Source organism: Silurus aristotelis (assembly GCF_946808225.1).
Source record: "Silurus aristotelis genome assembly, chromosome: 20".
NCBI lineage: Eukaryota > Metazoa > Chordata > Actinopteri > Siluriformes > Siluridae > Silurus > Silurus aristotelis.
The window spans coordinates 11249740-11270528 of record NC_139593.1 but is presented as its reverse complement, the minus strand read 5'-3'; the positions used below and the strand labels follow the sequence as shown (position 1 = coordinate 11270528).

General features: G+C 35.4%; 1 protein-coding gene across 2 annotated transcripts; it reads right to left on the bottom strand.

Moving 5' to 3' along the window:
* Nucleotides 1-576: 576 nt before the first annotated feature.
* fstl1a (follistatin-like 1a) lies at nucleotides 577-20465 on the bottom strand. Of its 2 annotated transcripts, XR_014530520.1 has the most exons (12): nucleotides 19949-20465; nucleotides 19807-19860; nucleotides 9932-10033; nucleotides 8804-8933; nucleotides 7915-7947; nucleotides 7368-7498; nucleotides 6590-6708; nucleotides 5366-5478; nucleotides 3946-4056; nucleotides 3553-3653; nucleotides 910-1571; nucleotides 577-845 (listed from the first exon to the last, which is right to left on the bottom strand). XR_014530520.1 is itself a non-coding variant. In XM_083523156.1 (11 exons), exons 2-11 carry the CDS (start codon nucleotides 19858-19860, stop codon nucleotides 1530-1532), a joined length of 936 nt encoding a protein of 311 aa, XP_083379282.1. In that variant the 5' UTR covers nucleotides 19949-20114; the 3' UTR covers nucleotides 577-1529. The 2 variants fall into 2 exon arrangements, 1 of the variants encoding a protein (XP_083379282.1); XM_083523156.1 differs by having other exon boundaries at nucleotides 577-1571; nucleotides 19949-20114.
* Between the last annotated feature and the right edge of the window lie 324 nt (nucleotides 20466-20789).

Below are 20789 nucleotides of genomic sequence, written 5' to 3'. Positions count from 1 at the left end.
AATCACATCCCACTGAATGTGAGCATATATCTTATTAAAAAAAAAAGCACCTGACAAATTAACCCATATGCACTACATGTGAAAAAGTTCATCTTACGGTGTTCAGAATGTTTTGAATATTAATGTATAATATGTATAATATCAAAATGTTATTTCTCAGAATGCTGCTCCCATCTCAGCTGTGACCCTGTCATGAGGAACTGATGTGCAGTGCTGCTCTCCATTCTAAAGATCACAAGTTGTGTAGATTCTGTTCTTCATCAGTCCTGTTCTTTATCAGTTTCTGGGTAGTGAGAGTTCAGCAACAATGGGGTTTCTACCATTCTACCATTCATACCACAAACTACCATGTCTACACTGAGATAACATCTGGTCAGTGTGTGTCATGCATGCCAGAACCCATATAACATGCACCTCTCTGGTAAGAGGTAACTGACAATGAGAGTTTCTAATTAAGGACAGTATAATAGTGTTGCATCCTGTTTGAAAATATTACAACCGGTTAGTTTTCTTTTGTCTATATATGTTTTGCAAATGTTATTTAAAATGTAAAACAACATACATCAGGCAAGTTCATAATGTCTTATACAGTACATGGTTTATTGACACTAAGCCAAATGTGCTGGCTGTTGAAAATGAACAATTTAAGGACAGTGTATCAAAGTGTACAAGAACTACACTGAGTTTATGTGAATGGTACTTTTTTTTGTACAACTGTACATATATCAGAGACAGAGATAAGAACTGTCACTGAACGGTCACCATTTAGTTCAAGGCCATTGATAAAACATTTCCTGGAAAAATCACATAAATCAAGCTCCATTATTCAGCATTATTTAGTGTGTGTGTATATATATATATATATATATATATATATATATATATATATATATATATATATATATATATATATATATATATATATATATATATATATAAACAATCTTTGCTGTTTTCTTTTATTTATAGATGCTATTTGCATTATAATTACTCTGGGGGACCAACCAACCATGGAATATGATGCACTTTATATGTTTCATGAAATCTTCTCAGATGTGTGTCCAAATTTACTATCATAACTGCCCATCTAATGGTTCGATAATAGTCTTAAATGCTCTGGACTGTTTATCAGTGATGTAACATGTTTCTTGATGATTTTTGGATTGCTTTTGATTTTCAAGTATCATCACTCTTATTATATTGCTTATGCATCAGTACTGTGTTTAGAACCATGTGTTCACTTTCCCAAAAAATAAGAAACTTCCAACACTGTGGAAGTAGTGGTATAAATATATTCTTTCTAACAAAGATTAGGTCTCTATGAGACCTCCTCAAAAGATTAACATTTAAACAGTACATATTGAAATGTAAAATAATTAACACAAGGATATAAATCAATATAAAGTAAAACCACAATTTTTATGTAGACAACAAAATAAATCCCTACAGTGGACTGAGCAAGAGTCATAGATTATTCATTTCCACTCTTGTCCTTCTCTTTTCTGCTCTTCTGCATCATCATTCATTACTTAAACCTCCTTGGTGCTCACTTTCATCTTCTCTACAGTTTCCTAAAGAGAGAAATGAAATGCATTAATAGAAATGAAAAAAAAACAGAGAACATTAAGTTGCTTAAAGAGGAAGAAAAGAAAAAGTATCAAAACACCTCGTCTTTTATGGTTTTTGAGACACACGCATGTTCCCTTCATTTATATTCAACAAACGATGTAAACAACAAAATACACAAGAATAGCAGTGAATAACTGTCCACAGAAGAAACCTCTGAAGAAAGTTCTCAGGGGTGAAAGGAATAATAAACCCACATGATCACATTACAGACTATAACACCATGCACTTCTGTCTGGACTGCAGCTAATTGCAACCGTCGACCATACAACAAGACAATGACTTGAAGCATACACCCAAGCTCTGGAAGCGTTATTCAGAGAGCAAACAGTTAGCAGGAATGTTATCTATCACGGAACAACACACCTAAATTCTATTGAGCTGTTCTGGGATAAATTGAATCACAAAGTCAAAAAGAAATCTCCAACTGTTGAAGAACAATTTTGGCAATTTTTACAGGACGCATAGCAAAGTATTTCAGCTGTTTGAGAACTAACCGTACAGATGCCAAGAGTGTACAACTGTTACTCATGCTAACAGATTTAGACAAACTAAATCTTCATACTGTTAAATCTTTCTGGTAAATCTAGTTTGTTGCATGTTTCAACATAGACTAGGTGTTTCCAAACTTTTGACAGTCACTATAATATATACATTTTTTATAACAAAAAAACCAAACATAATTATGTTGTTATTTAATTTAGGGCTGCAACTAATCATTATTTTGGTAATCAATTAATCGAATAAGAAATTGACAAAAAAAAAGTAATACCGTATTTTCCGGACTATAAGCCGCTATTTTTTTCCACTCTTTGAACCCCGCGGCTTAAACAACGAAGCGGCTAATTAATGAATTTTTCCTGGGTTTTTCCCGGTTTCACAAATTTCAAGCCAAAAAACTGAGCCCATAACATTAAACCAATGAAATTGCTGAACGGGTTCAGGTGAACCAATGAAACTCTTTATATTAAATCAGATGCGCTCCCACTGAATCGGGCCGCACCACATCATAAATATGGATGATGTTCCTCTGACGTTTGACCTGCCGCTCACTCGGACTGTCTACAGGAAATGTGAATCATTCGTCACGCTGAAAACAACCGGGCATGTGTTGCAAACACTTCACCTGTGTTCTGAGCTGCACGGCATCGGGAGAAAAGCTTCACCGATGGTGATTTTTAAACGCACGACGATGACAAAAGATAAACTCTCGAGGAAGAAATTTTGTGAAAAGAAGAAGGAAGACAGTGAACAATCACTTTATTGGTAGGCTACTGTTTAGATACAAGTCGTGTAACAGGCACTGTCTTTCGTTAAAGCCTGTGTAAAGTTCATTAGTTTCAATATAGGCTTATAGACAGGTGCGGTTTATTTATGTTCAAAATAAAAATCTTTGTAAAATTCAGTGGGTGCGGCTTATATTTGGGTGCGCTTAATAGTCCGGAAATTACGTTAGTTGTTTTGTTTACTATTGGTATATGAAACTCTAATTCAAGTATATATATATATATATATATATATATATATATATATATATATATATATATATATATATATATATATATATATATAAAATTGTACTATAAAAAAAACAAAATCTACATTTCGAGTTTAAATATCTTTAATTTAGTACAGTTTTCTTTGTTGTGTTTAATAGAAAATGCTCCTATGCCTTGGATGACCTGGGACGAACACTTTTACCTGCTGCTGGTTGACCCTGTACTCTCCACCATTTCACAAACGGCTGTGTTATCTTGCCATCACGCTAATTCTTAACGAGCAGACCAACTAATTGATAACGGCTTTCGTTGACAACAAATTTGTTTATCGATTATTACCAATTTTATCGATTAGTTGTTGCAGCCCTAATTTAATTTTTTTTAAAGTGGCACGTAATTAATAGTAATGTGCTATGGTTAAAGTCACCTGATGTTTGTTGAGCTCAGCGACTCTGCGGATCCACTCTGCCTCTGTCATCTCTTTATCCCCTCCATCCACTTCCTCCAAAGCAGGCAACTTCTCGGAAGCTACAAAAAGGAGATACAGACAATAATGATAACGGTTTTCACATAAATTAAACAGACAACCAATCCATGATCTAACCTAGATACAGTTCTACCTACAGGAAGGGTCAACGGGGTATAAATTTGCAAGCAAAGCAAGCACTTACTACAAGGGGCAAATCTTGGCATCCACACAAATTCCTAAGTACAAATAAGTAATCCACTGAAAGTAGTGACTAATAAACACGGTGAAATACCCACATGGTTTTACACAAAAGGAAAAAACTATTGATCAAGATTAAAGGTTTTCACTAACCGTCGCAGGTCACAGCAGTGCAGACCCAGTTCCCACAGGCACAGACACACCGATTACACTCCATCTGTGTTTCAGCTCCATCCTCATAAGTCTCATCCTCCAGTGCACATTCTGTATATGACACAAGAGTGTACTTAGATTTGGACTTCTCAAGTGAATTTATCATTAAATTGGAAACTTTTATATAGCTAGTACCGTATTTTCCGGACTATAAGCCACGCTTTGAACCCCGCGGCTTAAACAATGAAGCAGCTAATTTATGGATTTCTCTGGGTTTTTCCCGGTTTCACAATCTTAATGCCAAAAAACTGAGCTCCATAACATTAGACCAATGAAATTGCCGAAAGGGTTCAGGTGAACCAATGAAACTCTTTATATTAAATCTGATGCTCTCCCACTGAATCGGGCCGCACCACATCATAAATATGGATGATGTTCCTCTGACGTTTGACCTGCCGGTCATTCCGACTGTCTACAGGAAATGTGAATCATTCGTCACGCTGAAAACAACCGGGCATGAAAAAACACACTTCACCTGTGTTCTGAGCTGCACGGCATCGGGAGAAAAGCTTCACCGATGGTGATTTTTAAACGCACAACGATGACAAAAGATAAACTTTCGAGAGAAATTGTTGTGAAAGGAAGAAGGAAGACAGTGAACAATGACTTTCTTGGTAGACTACTGTTTAGATACAAGCCATGTAACAGGCACTGTCTTTTGTTAAAGCCTGTGTAAAGCCTGTGTAAGCTTATTTATGTTCAAAATAAAAATCTTTGTAAATTCAGTGGGTGCGGCTTATATTTGGGTGCGCTTAATAGTCCGGAAATTAAGGTAAATACATGAAACTAATTAATACATTGTACATTAATTAATACATTCTTGCACAATGTATAAGGAACTTATATAAGGAACAAATCGTTCCTTAAGGCTGATATAGGATCGGTTCATCTTCATCACATATACCTTATACGTTAGACAAAAGTATTTGGACTTTTCTAGCCATATTAATTTTTTTTACCCAAACTGTTACCACAATGTTAGAAGCATACGGCATCTTTGTTTATGGTAGCATAAACTTAGGAGACCCAAACCTGTTCCAGAATGACAACACAAAGTGAGCTCCATGAAGATATGGTTTACATCCTTTGGAGTGAAAGATCTTAAGTGGCCTGCTATAGAACTCTGACCTTAACATGACTGAATAAGCTCACTGCACCCCAGGCCTCCTTAATCCTACATCAGTGCTTAATTTTACTAACACCCCTGTGGCTGCATGAACACAAATGTCCACAAACACACTCTAAAACCTAATGGAGCATCTTCCTAGAAAAGTGGAGTTTGTTATAGCCAATACTTTTGTTTATATAGTACATGTCTATAGGTAAAATTCCATAATATGCTATGAACCGTTTGGATTACTTTTCTCAGGAGGATTGAAGCCAGGCTTCAGGCAGTTGAGAAACTCATCAAAACTCAGTTTCCAGTCAGCGTTCTCATCCGTAAGTTCTATCAAGGCATCCACACAGAGACTCCTAAAAAAGACACAGAAAATATACAAGCAAAACAATCATTCTGAAAGCCACCTTTCAATCGATAAGTGCAATGTTAAATACACACTTAAACGGTCTTGCAATAAAGAAAAAAAGTAAACATCAACGAGTAAATCTTGTGTGGTGAAAGAAAATATTTGAAAAGACGTTGAGTTTATAAGCTCTGTTATCTATGATAGAGTATATCTCACACAAGTAATTAGACAGCATGGCCAACTGAGATAATGCTAATAGAGGTGATAAAACACTAGCATTTATAAGAGCCTTAACACAGATTATCTTGTGGTGCACTGCGTTTATAAAGTGTATCTTGTTCTATATTACGTGTATAATTACGGGGCTTGAGGACAGAATATGATGGAACGTGTTGGTGCCTTTCCTTCATTTGGCTCAGATAAATAAAATATATTTGAACTGAACACCAGTATGTACAGTACTTTCAACACCAGAAAATAAAATACCTTAAAGATAGAGCATTGGTGCTGGGGCTTAAAACACCAGTATAGAGAATAGTTTAAACATAAAATAACCCTCATACACACTAATTTATTAAATCGGTCTTACATGAAAAGAAAAAAAAATCTAAGTAACAGTAAGTTCTGAACTTCTGAATGTTTTTATCTGAAGTGCTGACTTGGACTCACTTATCTATGACTGTAGTTTATAAGATAAAGACTTTTAACTTGGACCTTTACTGATTTTTGCCTGTTCTGATTGCTGCTCATAAAAAACTTCCAACATTGTCCAATTTTTACTATTTTAAATTAATAATACTAGAACCAACACTATGCATGAAATTATGCACTAAACATGAGAGGATATTTACATTATATTGATACAAATAAAAAATTTTTTTATAAGTTTATTTATTGTCATTTATTTATAATATTTATGTAATAGGTTAATAATTTAAATAAAAACTGTGTGCAATAGTATTACGCCTGGGTATAATGGTCTGATAAAATCATGTGATAACACATTGGTTATAAACAAAAGCAGAGATCCTCAACTCGTTGACCTCCTCTCAGTTATTTGTGTGTGTGTGTGTGTGTGTGTGTGTGTGTGTGTGTGTGTGTGTGTGTGTGTGCATTACCTTAGCAATCTGTTGCTCTCCTCATCAGCATATGAGGTGATATTGATGGCTGTCTCATTGTGATGAATAAACTTGAGGAACTCGGTGGAGTCGAGCTGAGCATCTCCATTATCATAGTTCTGCACAGAGTTGATACAAATATTTATTTTTAATTATAAATGTTAAAAACACTTTCTGACCATTCGGTATGAATTTGGTATAAATCTATCAACTAGATATACATTGTAACAATTTTACCACAATTCAAACAATAAAAACATCTATGATTCATGATGTATATCAAGAACAAAATATTTAAACACTAACTTGACTAAACTCCTCTAAAACCCACACACTCTTTGTGATTCAGCATTATCTGTATCGCTCCAAAAAGTCTAGTCATGATGACACAGACAGCATACACACTTGAGGTCAATGCACTGGAAAAAAACATCCACTCAGCCTTCACCCATTAAAAACACACACACACACACACACACACACACACACACACACACACACACACACACACACACACACACACACACACACACACACACAATACTGCCTTTATTTGTGGTTTCAGTGAACTACATTATACTAAAGCTAAACTAAACTGACATTTTCATTATGGAATGAAGAAAAGTCAGATCTTTAAATCAGGTTATTATAATGCAAGGAAAAAAGACTACACATCTCTCTTACACACCACATCTCTCTCACACACACACACACACACACACACACACACACACACACACACACACACACACACAAACACACACACACACACACACACCTGGAAATATTTGAGCAGGACTTCACTGAAGTTGGAGCCTTTGCTGAACCAGCCTTCTGGAACCACCTCGGTTTGAAGCCACTCGATTACACGGCTCCTCAGTTCATTGCGGTCCGCAAGGTAACACACGACTAACCGAGAGGAAATTGTTTAAAATGTACAATCGTTAATAAAAATAATAAAAAGAATATACATCAGGAGAAGTGACTACAAGACCTTTAAAGCCTTTATTAGCCCATATTATCACAAATATCTAACATCCAATATAGACATAAATGACATGTTTGCATTGAGCTTTTCACTAAACTGTATATGGAGCATTACAGTCCTTCATAAATAATAATACTTCCTCATAAAACGTAATAATACTTAATTTGTAATTATTACTAAATAAATTATGAAAACCTCATAAAGAAAAACCTGGATAGTCGCTTAATACCAGTCACCCAGATACTGTACTGCTACATACTTTCTACTTCAGGTTGTAGTTTTCTAAATTTAGGTTTTTCATGGTTTTTACTGGGTAATGGTGGTGGTGTTTACTTACTTGGGCTAGCAGTGACCTTGTCTGTCTTTTTTTCTAAAAAAAGAAAAAAAAAAGGGGACAAGATAAACAAAATCAACAGGGTGAAACATCACATGAGGTCAAAACTGTCACATTTGTTCTAGTGTATTATTATAAAGGCATTTCCAATAAGAGCTTAAACCTTTCACATATACACACTAGGAATGGTAAGATTCACCGGTTCACACTGCTGCATCGGCAGTTGATGTGATAAAAGACGTGACGCATTGATTTAAAAAGTGTGCATCTGATAGAAATTAGCATTTGTATTACGATGCATCGTTTTTAACATTTTTAGTATCAGTAAAAAAAACGATTTATTTATATAGATTAATTAGTAAATACACTACACTTTCATTATTTAGAAAGTAAATAATAATTTGTGACCAATTATTTTATACGTTGATTGATTTCTCCTCAACAATCTGTTTGTGATGTGAATATAAGTATCTCAACACTACGTGTCCTGAGAGTCACATAGAATATAGATTAACATGGCAGAGGTAGAGCTGCATCTTAAAAAATAACATCTGGTTTTAGTTTATAAAAAATGTTATAAAATACGTTTTTTTACACTACAAAGGCCCGTTTGTGAAAGGGCCATGCATTAGAAGTTAAAAGGCATTTAATAAAGTTTATGATTTGCTGTCTGTCTGAACCAAATAAAAGTGAACAGCATCATATTGCATTGAATCTCATTGTAATAGAGGTGAATCGTATTGCAACGCATCGGTAGCTGCTTCATATGCATCTTCAATGTATTGTTGGCTATGCATTGAGATGCAAATCGCATTGGCCTCAGTTATAAGGATGCACATCCCTATAATACAAACACACACACACACACACACACACACAAACACACACAAACCTTCACAGTGTCCGTCATATGCCACTTGTATCTTGAGTCCAGTCAAACAAGCATCACGATGAAGCTCACAGTGGTTGCGATACGTCTTGCCATTACTCCCACATACTGAACGCTTGTGGGGCTTACATTGCTGAGAAAGTCAGATACACCAACACACACACACACACACACACACACACACACACACACACACACACACACACACACACACACACACACACAGAAAAATATTATTGTGAATTGTCTGCATAAACATTTGTATATGTGTTTAATACTAAAATAAAAACATATCTGTTGTGTTCTGTAAGTGCTGTGTGCAAGGTAAAGGTCGAATCAGCTTTCACCAAGCTCATGAAAAGATCATACAAATGACAGAAATCCCCCGCTCCACCACGGTTCGAATCTCGCGCCCCCGGTTTATCACGGAAACGCATTTGCCACATAACTAATTTGTTTGGCTGATTTTCCCGGTCTCTCGCGGATAGCACCATAGACCAAAAAACTTAGAAGGAATTGTTTATTATGTAGGTTTATGTTGAAATAATGAAATGTATTAATAAAAATAGCATTATTAATTATAAAATTAAGTTAAATGTTAATACAGTACAGTACAGAAAGTAAGGAATGCGGTGATGTGTATCTTAAACTCTTTTTTGACCTTATAGGACACTTCAACCAATAAAAAAGCAGAGAAACTACGCATAGGCTACGCTACTGCAGAACTGTATACTGTATAGTACATGTACTCACTATAAATCTAATAGAGTACTGTATTTTTACAAATTTCCACAAAATTAATCTCACTACATTCTTGCAAATGTTTTCTGTGTGTGTTTAAAGTGTGTGGGAGGATGATTTACGGCTTAAACAAAACAAAAAAAGACCTTTTTGGGGTGGTGAACTATTTTTTCCGTTTATCACGGGCGGTTTTGGAATGTAACCACCACGGTAAAAGGGGGATTACTGTATTTTCATCAATGCAGACCATTTCAGAAAACAAAAAATACCCAAACAGAAAAAAATGTAATATGAGTAAAAAGAAATTATTAGGACATGCATCTAACGTCTGGGTTTATACCATCTGCATTTCAGCTGTTTTGTGCATGTGTCTGTGTTTGTTTTATTTACCTCAATACACAGGCAGGTGGGCTCTCCTTTTTCTGTCACGGCACATTCACGTCCTGCTCCACAAAACACATTCGCACACACCTTACTCTTACTTTTGGGCTGCTGCATAAACACAGAAACACACACACACAAACACAACAACAGCAAAAATTAGCACACGGGTATATATTTTGACACCTAATTTACAAGCCATCTTACAGTTTACAAAGTATCTTAAAGTGCTAATGAATAAACAATTGCTTTGCTGCCATCTAGTGTTTATAAAATGTATTACATTTATTTTAAAGCTTGAGAATTTTATTCATGACAAACCTAAAATATGTTCCATCATGACATATAGTATAAGCTGCAAGCTTCAGTCAAATCACACACACACACACACACACATACACACACACACACACACACACACACACACACACACACACACACACATGCATACACACACACACACACACACACACACACACACACACATGCATACACACACACGCACACACACACACACACACACACACACACACACACACACACACACACACACATTGAGAGCTCTTCTCCAACTTAGCTCCAGATGGGGTTCAGGGCTGTTAACCTTTGACCATTAAGTAAAAGAAAGTGAGTCTGGAGCCTGAAGCTTACCATAATAATAGCCCTGCACATGCCCTCTCACACACACACACACCAACATACAAACCCTCACAAAGGTCAACACTTTTGCAGAACAGATGGCACGCACACCATCAGCTGTTTTCATGTTCTTAGTATTGTCTTTTCTTTCAGGGGCATACACAGCCATGTTCATGAACTAAAGCTCAGATGATTTATACTTTACTTCACACTTTTCTCTGATACATATAGTTATGTGCTGACAATCGTTTGAGAACGCTTGGTCAAAGGCCTCATGGAAATGAAAAAATGCACATCTCTCTCTGAGAAGGAATGAACATTTATATATGCAGCTCGATACGAAGCAGCAGCTTCACTCTGCGTCTCTCAGACAGAAGCAAAAACACCCCACCCTGTGAGCCATTTTGTTTGGACCTGACCGCAGATAGCATCGACGTGGAATAAAAAAAATAAATAAAAGTGAGGAAATGAGAGAGCAAATATTCTCCCCTCCAAGGCAGACGTGAGGAATGTAGGAGACTTTCCAGAATTCAGTCTTTCCAAATCACACACTCATATACATGCTCGTTCCTGGAGCTTTTTAAAGCTTAACACAAAAAAAATAATAATAATTTGCTTTTAATTTAGATTAAAAAAAAATTTATTAGATTAAAAATTTTAATAAAACATAAAATATACACTGCAACATAAATTACATTACCATGTCCTACAATCTATTTATAAAGGAATAATTAGACAAAATAAAATTACACTGAAATATTCATTTTTTATTAGCATTTTATTAGAGGTCGAACGATAATTTGGATTGAACATGCCAAAAACCGATAAACCGATAAAAATTTATTCTAAATAAAAAACAACCAAACATAATACACCATGTAAAAGAGTACTGGACTTTATTACAAAAAATTTATAAAAATAGTAAATCATAAAAATGCACTAAATAAAATAAAATAAATACAAATATAGTAATTAATTAATATAATTGGATAATTAATTAAATATTAATTATAAATAATAAATAGAATATAGCGCACTGTGCAGTCTTGCGTGTAAAAACAAACGATACCTGGTGATTCGCCTCTAAAGGCCGCTCTCATTATGCCAGGGGACCTTCACAGCCGCTCCAACAACATCCAACAATATTTATTATAACAGATGCAGCCCGGAAAAACTACACCACCATACAGATTCTAACCGATAGCCGAGAGTTCCAGAAATTAACTATCAGTGTTGATGAAATGGAAAAACCGATGAATCAGTCGAACTCAAATTTTTATCACTAATTCTTTCTAAATGTACACGTAAGAGATGCCGGATGCCGTTTTTAAACTCTTTCACAAACCCTGTAGTTTAAAGGCTTTGCCTCATTTTGTTAGTGTGTGATTCATCACTTGGTCTAAGGTTCAGTTAAAAACTCTAAACTAAGCCTGAAACCTTAACGGTCAGCTTCTGGTCACATGACTCATGTCTGAGTCAAAAATGGTCTCTGATATAATCACAGTTTTAACAAGACAAAACCTGCAGTTCCTTCAAAGAGCCTAATTACAATGATGCTCTTCCAAGGCATGTGTCAGCAAGAAGTTATCTATAATCCTTTCTACCTCACTTTGGTGAACGAGCACCTTCTTAGTGAAGTCTGAGAATATGGAGCATTTTAGTTGTGAATATTCAGTTCAACTGAAAACATTTTATGAGAAACTGCAAATTTCTCTTTCAGAGCAGCTCACAGTTCAGACCAGTTCAGTTCGCCTTTGTTTCATAATTGGGCTTTGCATACAATAGCTTTTTAAGCAGAGTTGATGATTAGCACAGAAAATAGAAAAATCTTTGGTCAAAAGCTAATGAAGGTTAATCTTTTTTTTACTCAACATGATTAATTTTAACATACAATTCCTGTGTTATGGCTGCTATCTTTTTCTATAAGAAGTAGTTACATAATAATAATAATAATAACAAAAAAAAAAAAAAACAGATTTATGTCAGCTGATGAGATTTTTAATTGATTCGATTTTTTTATGGTATTGCCTTTTATTTTTGAAAACCTGAATCAAACGCTTGGGGTAGCCAGATTTTGAGGGTCTCCTCGATCAGAAACCTTTATTTTAAATAAAGTACTGTAATGTACTGTATTTTAAACCTTTCATTACAGTACAGAACTGCTCTTTGGGATTCAGATCTAATGGCCAACACAATGCTTTAAAAAACAGGTCTAGAGTTCGCAAAGGTCACAAACTGGAAAAAATGTAGGGGAAAAAAATACTAAAATACATATCTAACTATGTCTGCTAATAAAAAAAAAAAAGATAACAGGAACACAAAGTAACAAAGTAAGTAAATATACACAGGGGAAACAAAGATTGTTTTCACAGTGTTTTCACTCCTGGCAGTATAGAGTTGTGTAAAGTGGGGGTGTAGTTTCTCGCACTGAGGGGGTATCACAAACACACACACACACACACACACACACACACACACACACACACACACACACACACACACACACACACACACACACACACACACACACACACACACACACCAAGAGACAGTGAGCTGTGACCCATAATGAAAGAGCAGTGGTGAATTCCATACATTCCAAGCCATGTCTGGTGAGTGTAAGGGGTAAAAGACCCTAGGATGAAAGGCATGACAACACACTCACACAAACACACACCAGCTGTGTAGGTGTATATATTCAAACATTTGCACAACTTCACCTAACACTTCACCCTGTAACTGAAGAAAGGCAGGCCGTGATGTTTCATTTACTAAACAGGTGTGTGTGGGTCCATTAGTGTTTAGTAATCAGCTACTGCAGATGGTGGATGGTGATTTCCAGCTACCCCTCTCACACACACACTTGTAGGGTGAGTTGACACTCAGACCTCTTGGCCTGGGGGTGTGACTGACTTGTACTAGGACAGCTGGCGTTAGGGTAAAGTGAGACGGGCAATGGAAAAGAGCAAAGCCAAGAATCCTGTGAGACGTGGGAGTGTGTTTTATCCACACCAAAGTATCAGATGAATAAAAAAGATATGTACCAATGACTACTAAAATTTAACAGTTTAGTTGTTTGTCACAGACTTGCAGACTGTGTTTGATTTACATAAGAATTTTAAAGAATAAACTTGAAACAGCTTGAAAATGGGTTCAAAAAGATTTATCTAAAGCAAATCTGCTATGACTCTTGTCATACTTCGCTGTCTGTTAGGAAATTATACTTTCTTTTTAGTTTTTTTTCCTGCATGCAACTTTTTCAAGCGTTGAAAGCAGCATAATGAGGGGAAACTGTACTGTTAAACTACACCTCCAGCCAATCTGTGCTGCCTGAATCCCCTCATTCTCTTCTTCTCTTTCCCCTGGTTCACTCTTTTCTCCTTTCAACATTCATCTGCCAATTGCACACAATCGTCACGTTTATTTTTCTAAGAAAGTTAGACTTAGAAATCACCTTGAATCTCTTTCTGGGTGAATCGTCTACCTTTGTCTGGGATCGTGTAGCATGCAAAGCAATATTTCCATTTAAAATAGGCAGTACATGCATGCAGAGAGTTTGAAGGTTGTATAGTGAACACTGGGCATAATAATAATTTTTGGACCTGCTCTTGCCTCAGATGTTAACCATTATTGTCAGCTATGACCAACGAATTAATATTCAAATATGCTTCCGAAAATGAACGGGTTAAACAATAATACTCCAAACCTATTTCTTGTACATCTGCCTTGATTTAAGAGTGTCAAATGACTGGTACCTGAATATCATGTTTCACCAAAAGAATGACTTTATATTGAACTTTTTATTACTTTTGCTTTTGGCTTGATGAAGACAAGCTCTGTTTCTTTGGTGTGTATCTGTTACGGTTGGGATGAAGCTGGCCTATGTAAAAGGACCTGACTAATTCAGACTCCTGCTTCTTAGACCTGGAGATAAGCTTGGCTACATGCACATGTTTCTAATTAGTCTTCCACAAAGAAGGGTGGAGAGATCAGCATTTCTCAACTCCACATACAAAACCAATAGGCTGCCATGTTTTCCACAAATTGTATGTACCGGTTATATTGACAGCAGCACAATTGGCTTCATTCTATTCATTTACAGAACATCGAATCTAGTGCCTAGTTTTTCGATATAAATCTTTTGCGTTTTATGGAACAAAACAAAACCCACTCTTTCCCACCACAATAGACACATGCACTGTCCTTGGAAACACAATGGAACAAAAGAGTGTATTTGCTTTTCACACAGTGCTTCACTTTGCTTTTCAGATTGTGTCAACTAAAATGTTTTTTTGTTTTTTTTTTGTTTTTTACAGTAGGATATTATCATTATTAATGCCCGTGTTATGCAGCTTTAGCAGCCTTGTGCCCTGTGGATTATTCTATAGCTGTATATAATAGTAAGGACAGGTAGAAGAATAGACAAGAGACGCCAACATTATAAAAAATATGGTGCAAAGATACAGAAATGAATAAGCGGTGTGATCAAGCCAATAACAACCTCAGTGAGATGTCAATCTCAAATCCAAATGTAATACCAGCACTTTCAAGAAATTTGTGGTTCAGATTCATTTGCATTTTCTTTTCTTCCGTATCAAATTTCTTCCCTTGTTCTCACTTTTTTAGGTTAGCTGTGCTAGGCTGGAGGCCTAAATGTAATAGCTGACAGATGCTCCGAAATATAGAAAGTAGGAAATTTGTTGCTTCACGATCCTGAAATGATTGTTCTTATGTCCACATGCTTGAACAGCACTGTACAGTGTATTTTATCCTTTGTTTCTCAAAACACATTAGACAAAAATTCCAAACAGAAACTGCAGCCAAGGCCACGCTAAATTACAGGCATATGGCATACATGCTTTCTGAATGATACAACATCCTTCACTCCTGCTAGCAATTATCACACAGAGTTCCTCCCTTTTGCTTTTCTTTCAAACCCTTAAACACTCATGTTGAATTTGCTCTTGAATAAGTAAGAATAAACATGCACTAAAAAACGAAAGAAAGAAAGGAAGAAAGAAAAAAAGAAAGAAAGAAAGAAAGAAAAAAAGAAAGAAAGAAAGGAAGAAAGAAAAAAGACAGTTTTTCTCAGTTGCTTTAAAGCTTTTCTCAAAACATCCTTATCAATTGCAAACCAGTAAGTACATTCTCAAAACAATTTGTACAAACAGCACAATACATTGGTTTTCTTGCAAAAGCCTGTAGCCTCAGTTCATCTCTCAAAAGTAAGTATTTGTGTCAGTGAATCAGAATGAAAAGTCCCTTTTGTCATTGTTCAAAAACAAAATCATCAAAATGTTATTCATGTAAATGTTAGTCATGTTGTCAGTATGACGCTGCACAGTTTCAGTATTTCTTAATATAAACTACGGTTTGGATTACAGTGACTGAAAATGCACAGAATTTTAATTCTTTCTGTTTGGCATCTATACATTTCAGCAGTACAAATGTATTTATTTGATTGCAAGAGACTGGACAAGATTCACACTTTTACTGTTCTATACAAGTGTTCGTTTGTTTCTTGGTTGTTCGTCCATTTTTAGAATTTGTAATTCTATATTTTGTGTACACTTTTTAATTAAAGGATTACGAGATTCACCTTTGACCTATTTTAGGGAACTAGTTAATCATTGGTTGATCTGATGCTGTACACTCCCCTTCATCAGTGAAATTCAAGATCAATTCAAGATCAATTCAAGAAACATTTACCAAAAAAAGGTTTAATAGAAATGTAAGGTTGACAGATTCTGACAACTGCTTAACAATTTTGCGTTCAATGACTTATGCCATGAACTGATGCTTAGATGTTTTAGGGGTTAAGACTATTTAGGTGAAACCAGTATAATATATTCTATCAACATGAATATAAACAACTGATATTGTAGGAAACAGCAGACACTCGTACACAATCAATTAAATATGTGTACTAAAGCATTCGCAATTTGATCAAAGCTTCAAGAATTGTTTTATGATTAGCACAATTTCTGATCTGACAAATGCTCCAAAGCAAATGAGAAAAACTGTAAGATGATTTTGGATTGAACTCGTGGAGATTTCTCATTCTGCCACTACAGTTTTTGTAAAATCAGGTACTGATGTAGGTGAGGTGAGGAGGTCTGGGGTGCAGTCAGCATTCCAATTCATACAAAAGGTGTTCAGTAGGGTTGAGGTCAGTGCTCTATAGCAGGCCACTCAAGATCTTCCACTCCAATCCATGTAAACCAAATCCTCACGGTGCTCACTTTGTGCACATCAGCATTGTTTTGGTCTCATAGGTCAAGAAAAAGGAAAAATAAATGATACTGCATCTAAAGACGTACTATACGCAACTATAATTGTATGCCTCAAACGTTTTTTTAACAGTTTGAGTTAAAGTATATGGCTGGAGAAGTCAGGTGTGCCAATACTTTTGTCCATATAGTATTGATAGCTACGAAGTGAGTATAGCTAAACCATATCTTCATGGAGCTCACTTTATGCACAGGGGCACTGTCATGCTGGAAGAGTTTTGGGTCTCCTACTTTGTAGTCCAAAGTCAGGTGTCCTCTTATATATGTGTGTAGGTAATTAATTTTACAGCTATTAAAGCTGTGTGAGCCAATCAGATTCGAGAAATCACACATGCAGTGTTAAGCAGCATGTTATTCTAATTAATTAATTTGATTGAACAGACAGTGTTCCAAAACTGTTTATAACTTTCAGTATTACAGAAACGTTTCAGTGTTTCTACTACTTTTGTCGGCGTAAGCGTATAAGCGTATTCTGTATTAATTTCACGTTTTTAGAAATGTTGTATAAAATGCAATACCACACTTTGCAATTGTGCTGTAGTCGAATAGCAGTCTGTTGGCCTCACCAGAGCCGTGCTCATATCCAGTACAGAAACACTCAGCCCGCTCTTGCGATGCTGCTCAACTATTGGCTTGTATGAACATAATAATGAAAATGTATGTCACAAATGCTATTTATCCACAGTATAAAGGATCCAGTTTTATGAATTTTACATCAGCAAGTTTTTTTTTTTTTATGTAAGTGGATGCGAGGCTGTTTAGGGCTTTTAATAATTCTGTAAAAGCTGACATTTTCTAAATCTGTTCAGCCCTGATGCTAGGACTGGAGTGTGAGCTGTCAATCAAATAAGAGGTGGTTTTTGACAGCTTACAACTCTAAAAACCAAAATTAATGCCAAAATTGACTGCATAGAAACTGACTGCTAAAGATGAATGGCAAATAATGAGAACACATCTTACATTTACCCCAACCTGTTTACATCATTGTAGATGTCCGAACATGCTTTTGGGAAACTGATTCCTGATCAGATGTTGACTCAGGTCACTGAGTATAAACTGGACCTGGAACATCTGCACACTGCACCTTATTATAACATTGTTAAAATCATTGCAACTGTTTTTGGTTTGTTATACCTCATTACATCTTACTACTTTTTGCACATCGAAATATATTTGAACAATTTTTTTAAATACCACCTTATCGTTATATAATATATTTTCTCATTTCTTCTCTTACTTCGTACTTTTTCTCATATGATGTTTTATACTTAAAAAAGTACATATTTCATTTTCACTGCAAGTTGAATTCTGCATTTGCTATGTTTGTGACAAATAAAAAATCTTGAATAGTGGAAACATTTGTTCAAGTTGTAATTGTGCTGGTTCAGGATCACTATGCTCACTAAAGCCTCAACCTCTAAAGCTCTCAATCAAGGTATGTGTGTGTGTTTAAAGGGTCTCTCAGCACACATATGAAAAGACAAGCACATCTGCCGCTTTCAGCCATGTTTGTCGGCACCTGAACGTCAAAAAAATGCCAGCTGACTGACTCAGCAGCAGCTGTTCAAGTGGCAGAGACACACAAACACATTATTAGTGGCCGCAGCGTGACTGTCGAGTGTATGTTCAAAGACAACAGCATACTCCAGTGTTTTGAAAAGCCTCGGCGTGTTATAACGTCTCAGTACCACCCAGGTGATAATGGTTTAAATTGCCAGGATTAGAAAACGTCAGTGCCAGAACAAACACCAGCTGTATACATCTGTCTTACAGCCTCCTGGGTTTCCACTTGGTTTTTACACTTAACTATTTGCATAAGTTCATTTACAGTCAAGCCGAGCGACCATAAAGGCCACACAGCATGTTCATTAACTGAATAAACGTCTTCAACTTGGCCGTTGCTAATCGTAGCATTTGTGTTTATTTGGTGTCCTTTTAAACACGCTACAAATTACATTTCTACCCAAAGAAGAAAATTGAGAAATGGTTCATATAAAACCTTAATAGTATGGAATCTGTGTCAACTAGTTTAGTTCCTTTTTTATCACTTAGTACCGCAAAACTATAAAAGGGTAGTTCCTGTCTCACTGTTTTCCTCTGAAGGAAATAAGACATAAAGACAGCTTGTTAAATTACAAAGAAAACTCATATAAACAAGTTAAAGGTATATTTATATATTACATTAACTTCAGAATTAACACTTAAAATCTTAGTACATTAATACAAGCATTAATATATATTTTTAGACAAACGAAAGTACATTTTTGATGAAAAAAGGTCCAGATTCATAAGAAAAAAACAGATAAATATTCGTAAACCTACTACAAATTTACCAAAATCTCATAATGATCCTATTAAATTCTCACTCTCTCTCTCTCTCTCTCTCTCTCTCTCTCTCTCTCTCTCCCTCTCTCACTAGATAGATAGATAGATAGATAGATAGATAGATAGATAGATAGATAGATAGATAGATAGATAGATAGATAGATAGTGTATTTACTACATATTCATGAAGTCACGTGATGCCAATTGACATACATTAATATATACATATACATTATTTCTTATTGAAGCCTATTTTTTCTCAAAATAAAAGTCAAAAATACAATGTTCTGCCAAGTTTTAAGTAAAAATATAATGTATGTTGCATCTTCCTTAAATGAATTTAATGTTTGTGAGATGTTGGTTTAATAGGTTCCGTAAATACATTTTCCCTCATATATATAACCTGCTTTTGATTATTATATACCTTATTATAAAGTAGAAAAAGAGTCAATGGTTCATTACCAAACGCTTCAGTATCTTTTTAGAACTAATCAAAAATGTAGACTACAATAAAATAAATGTCTCCTTACTGACTTAAGATGACTTACAGAAACTTGACAAAACAATTTGATTTTTCTAATAAATTTTTGCTCACAAAAAAAAAAAAAGAAAACAATAAAATAAACTCACCTCGACACAGACAGCCACAGCGAGCAAAACGAAAAAAGATGCGCCTCTCAACATCTATAAAAGAAAAAAAAAATCTTTAAATCCACACCAAACATGAACTTTTATAGATTTTTCTACAACACTGAACAATGAAGTAACTTACTGTAGTCAGACTTCTGTCTCTGGTGAACTCTGTGTGTCTCCCACTGTGTGTTTGAGGGGTTTTGACTCCCAGCGCTGGAGAAAAACTCAAACCAGCCAAACCAGGTTGTGTCCCAAACCACAAACTACCTTCCTACAGCCTATAGTGCACTGAAATAGTGCCCTGAGCAGCCAGTAGATTCCTTATGTTTTTCTGACTTGATTTTATTGTCAACACTTTTACAATTGTAAACAAAATAAGTAAATGGAAATTAGAATGAAAACTAATTAAAGCAAATGTAATACATTTAATACAAACTTAAATACATACATTTGTCTGCTTAATACAAAGGGACTGAACTCACACACACACACACACACACACACACACACACACACACACACACACACACACACACACACACACACACACATTTCTGGAGGAAAATTGTTTTAGCTATATTTATGCAGAGATGTGAACTCATTGGGGGAAATAAAAACCTCAATTTATACACTTTATAAGTGTTGATATTTGATGTGGGACAAACTCTTTTGTTTACTGTAGTTTTTCCACAACTTACAGTGTTAAAAGATACTGTAGGTATAATATCACTCATGTAAAAGTAAAAGTGCTCCCTTTAAACTTCCACTGAAAGTCAAAGTACAAAAGTATTTGTCTTCAAATGTACTCAAGTATCCAAAGAACAATGATTTATTATCCCTATAATGTTCTAATTATTATTTTGGTCTCTTTACTTATTTTGGTAAGACTCTTTACTTATTCAACTCAGGTTATATGAAAAGACTCGAATGTTACTCTCAGCACACCGATCTGTTAATACAATGATATTAATGAGTGAAAC

What these genes read in the sequence shown, in the direction of transcription:
- fstl1a (XM_083523156.1), bottom strand. Translation starts at nt 19,860, where the DNA reads ATGTTGAGAGGCGCATCTTTTTTCGTTTTGCTCGCTGTGGCTGTCTGT. An exon ending in CTTCAATCCTCCTGAGAAAA is followed by an intron (nt 4,057 to 5,365) that starts GTAATCCAAACG and finishes TGTCATATACAG; the next exon opens with AATGTGCACTGGAGGATGAG. An exon ending in CACTGCTGTGACCTGCGACG is followed by an intron (nt 3,654 to 3,945) that starts GTTAGTGAAAAC and finishes TCCTTTTTGTAG; the next exon opens with CTTCCGAGAAGTTGCCTGCT.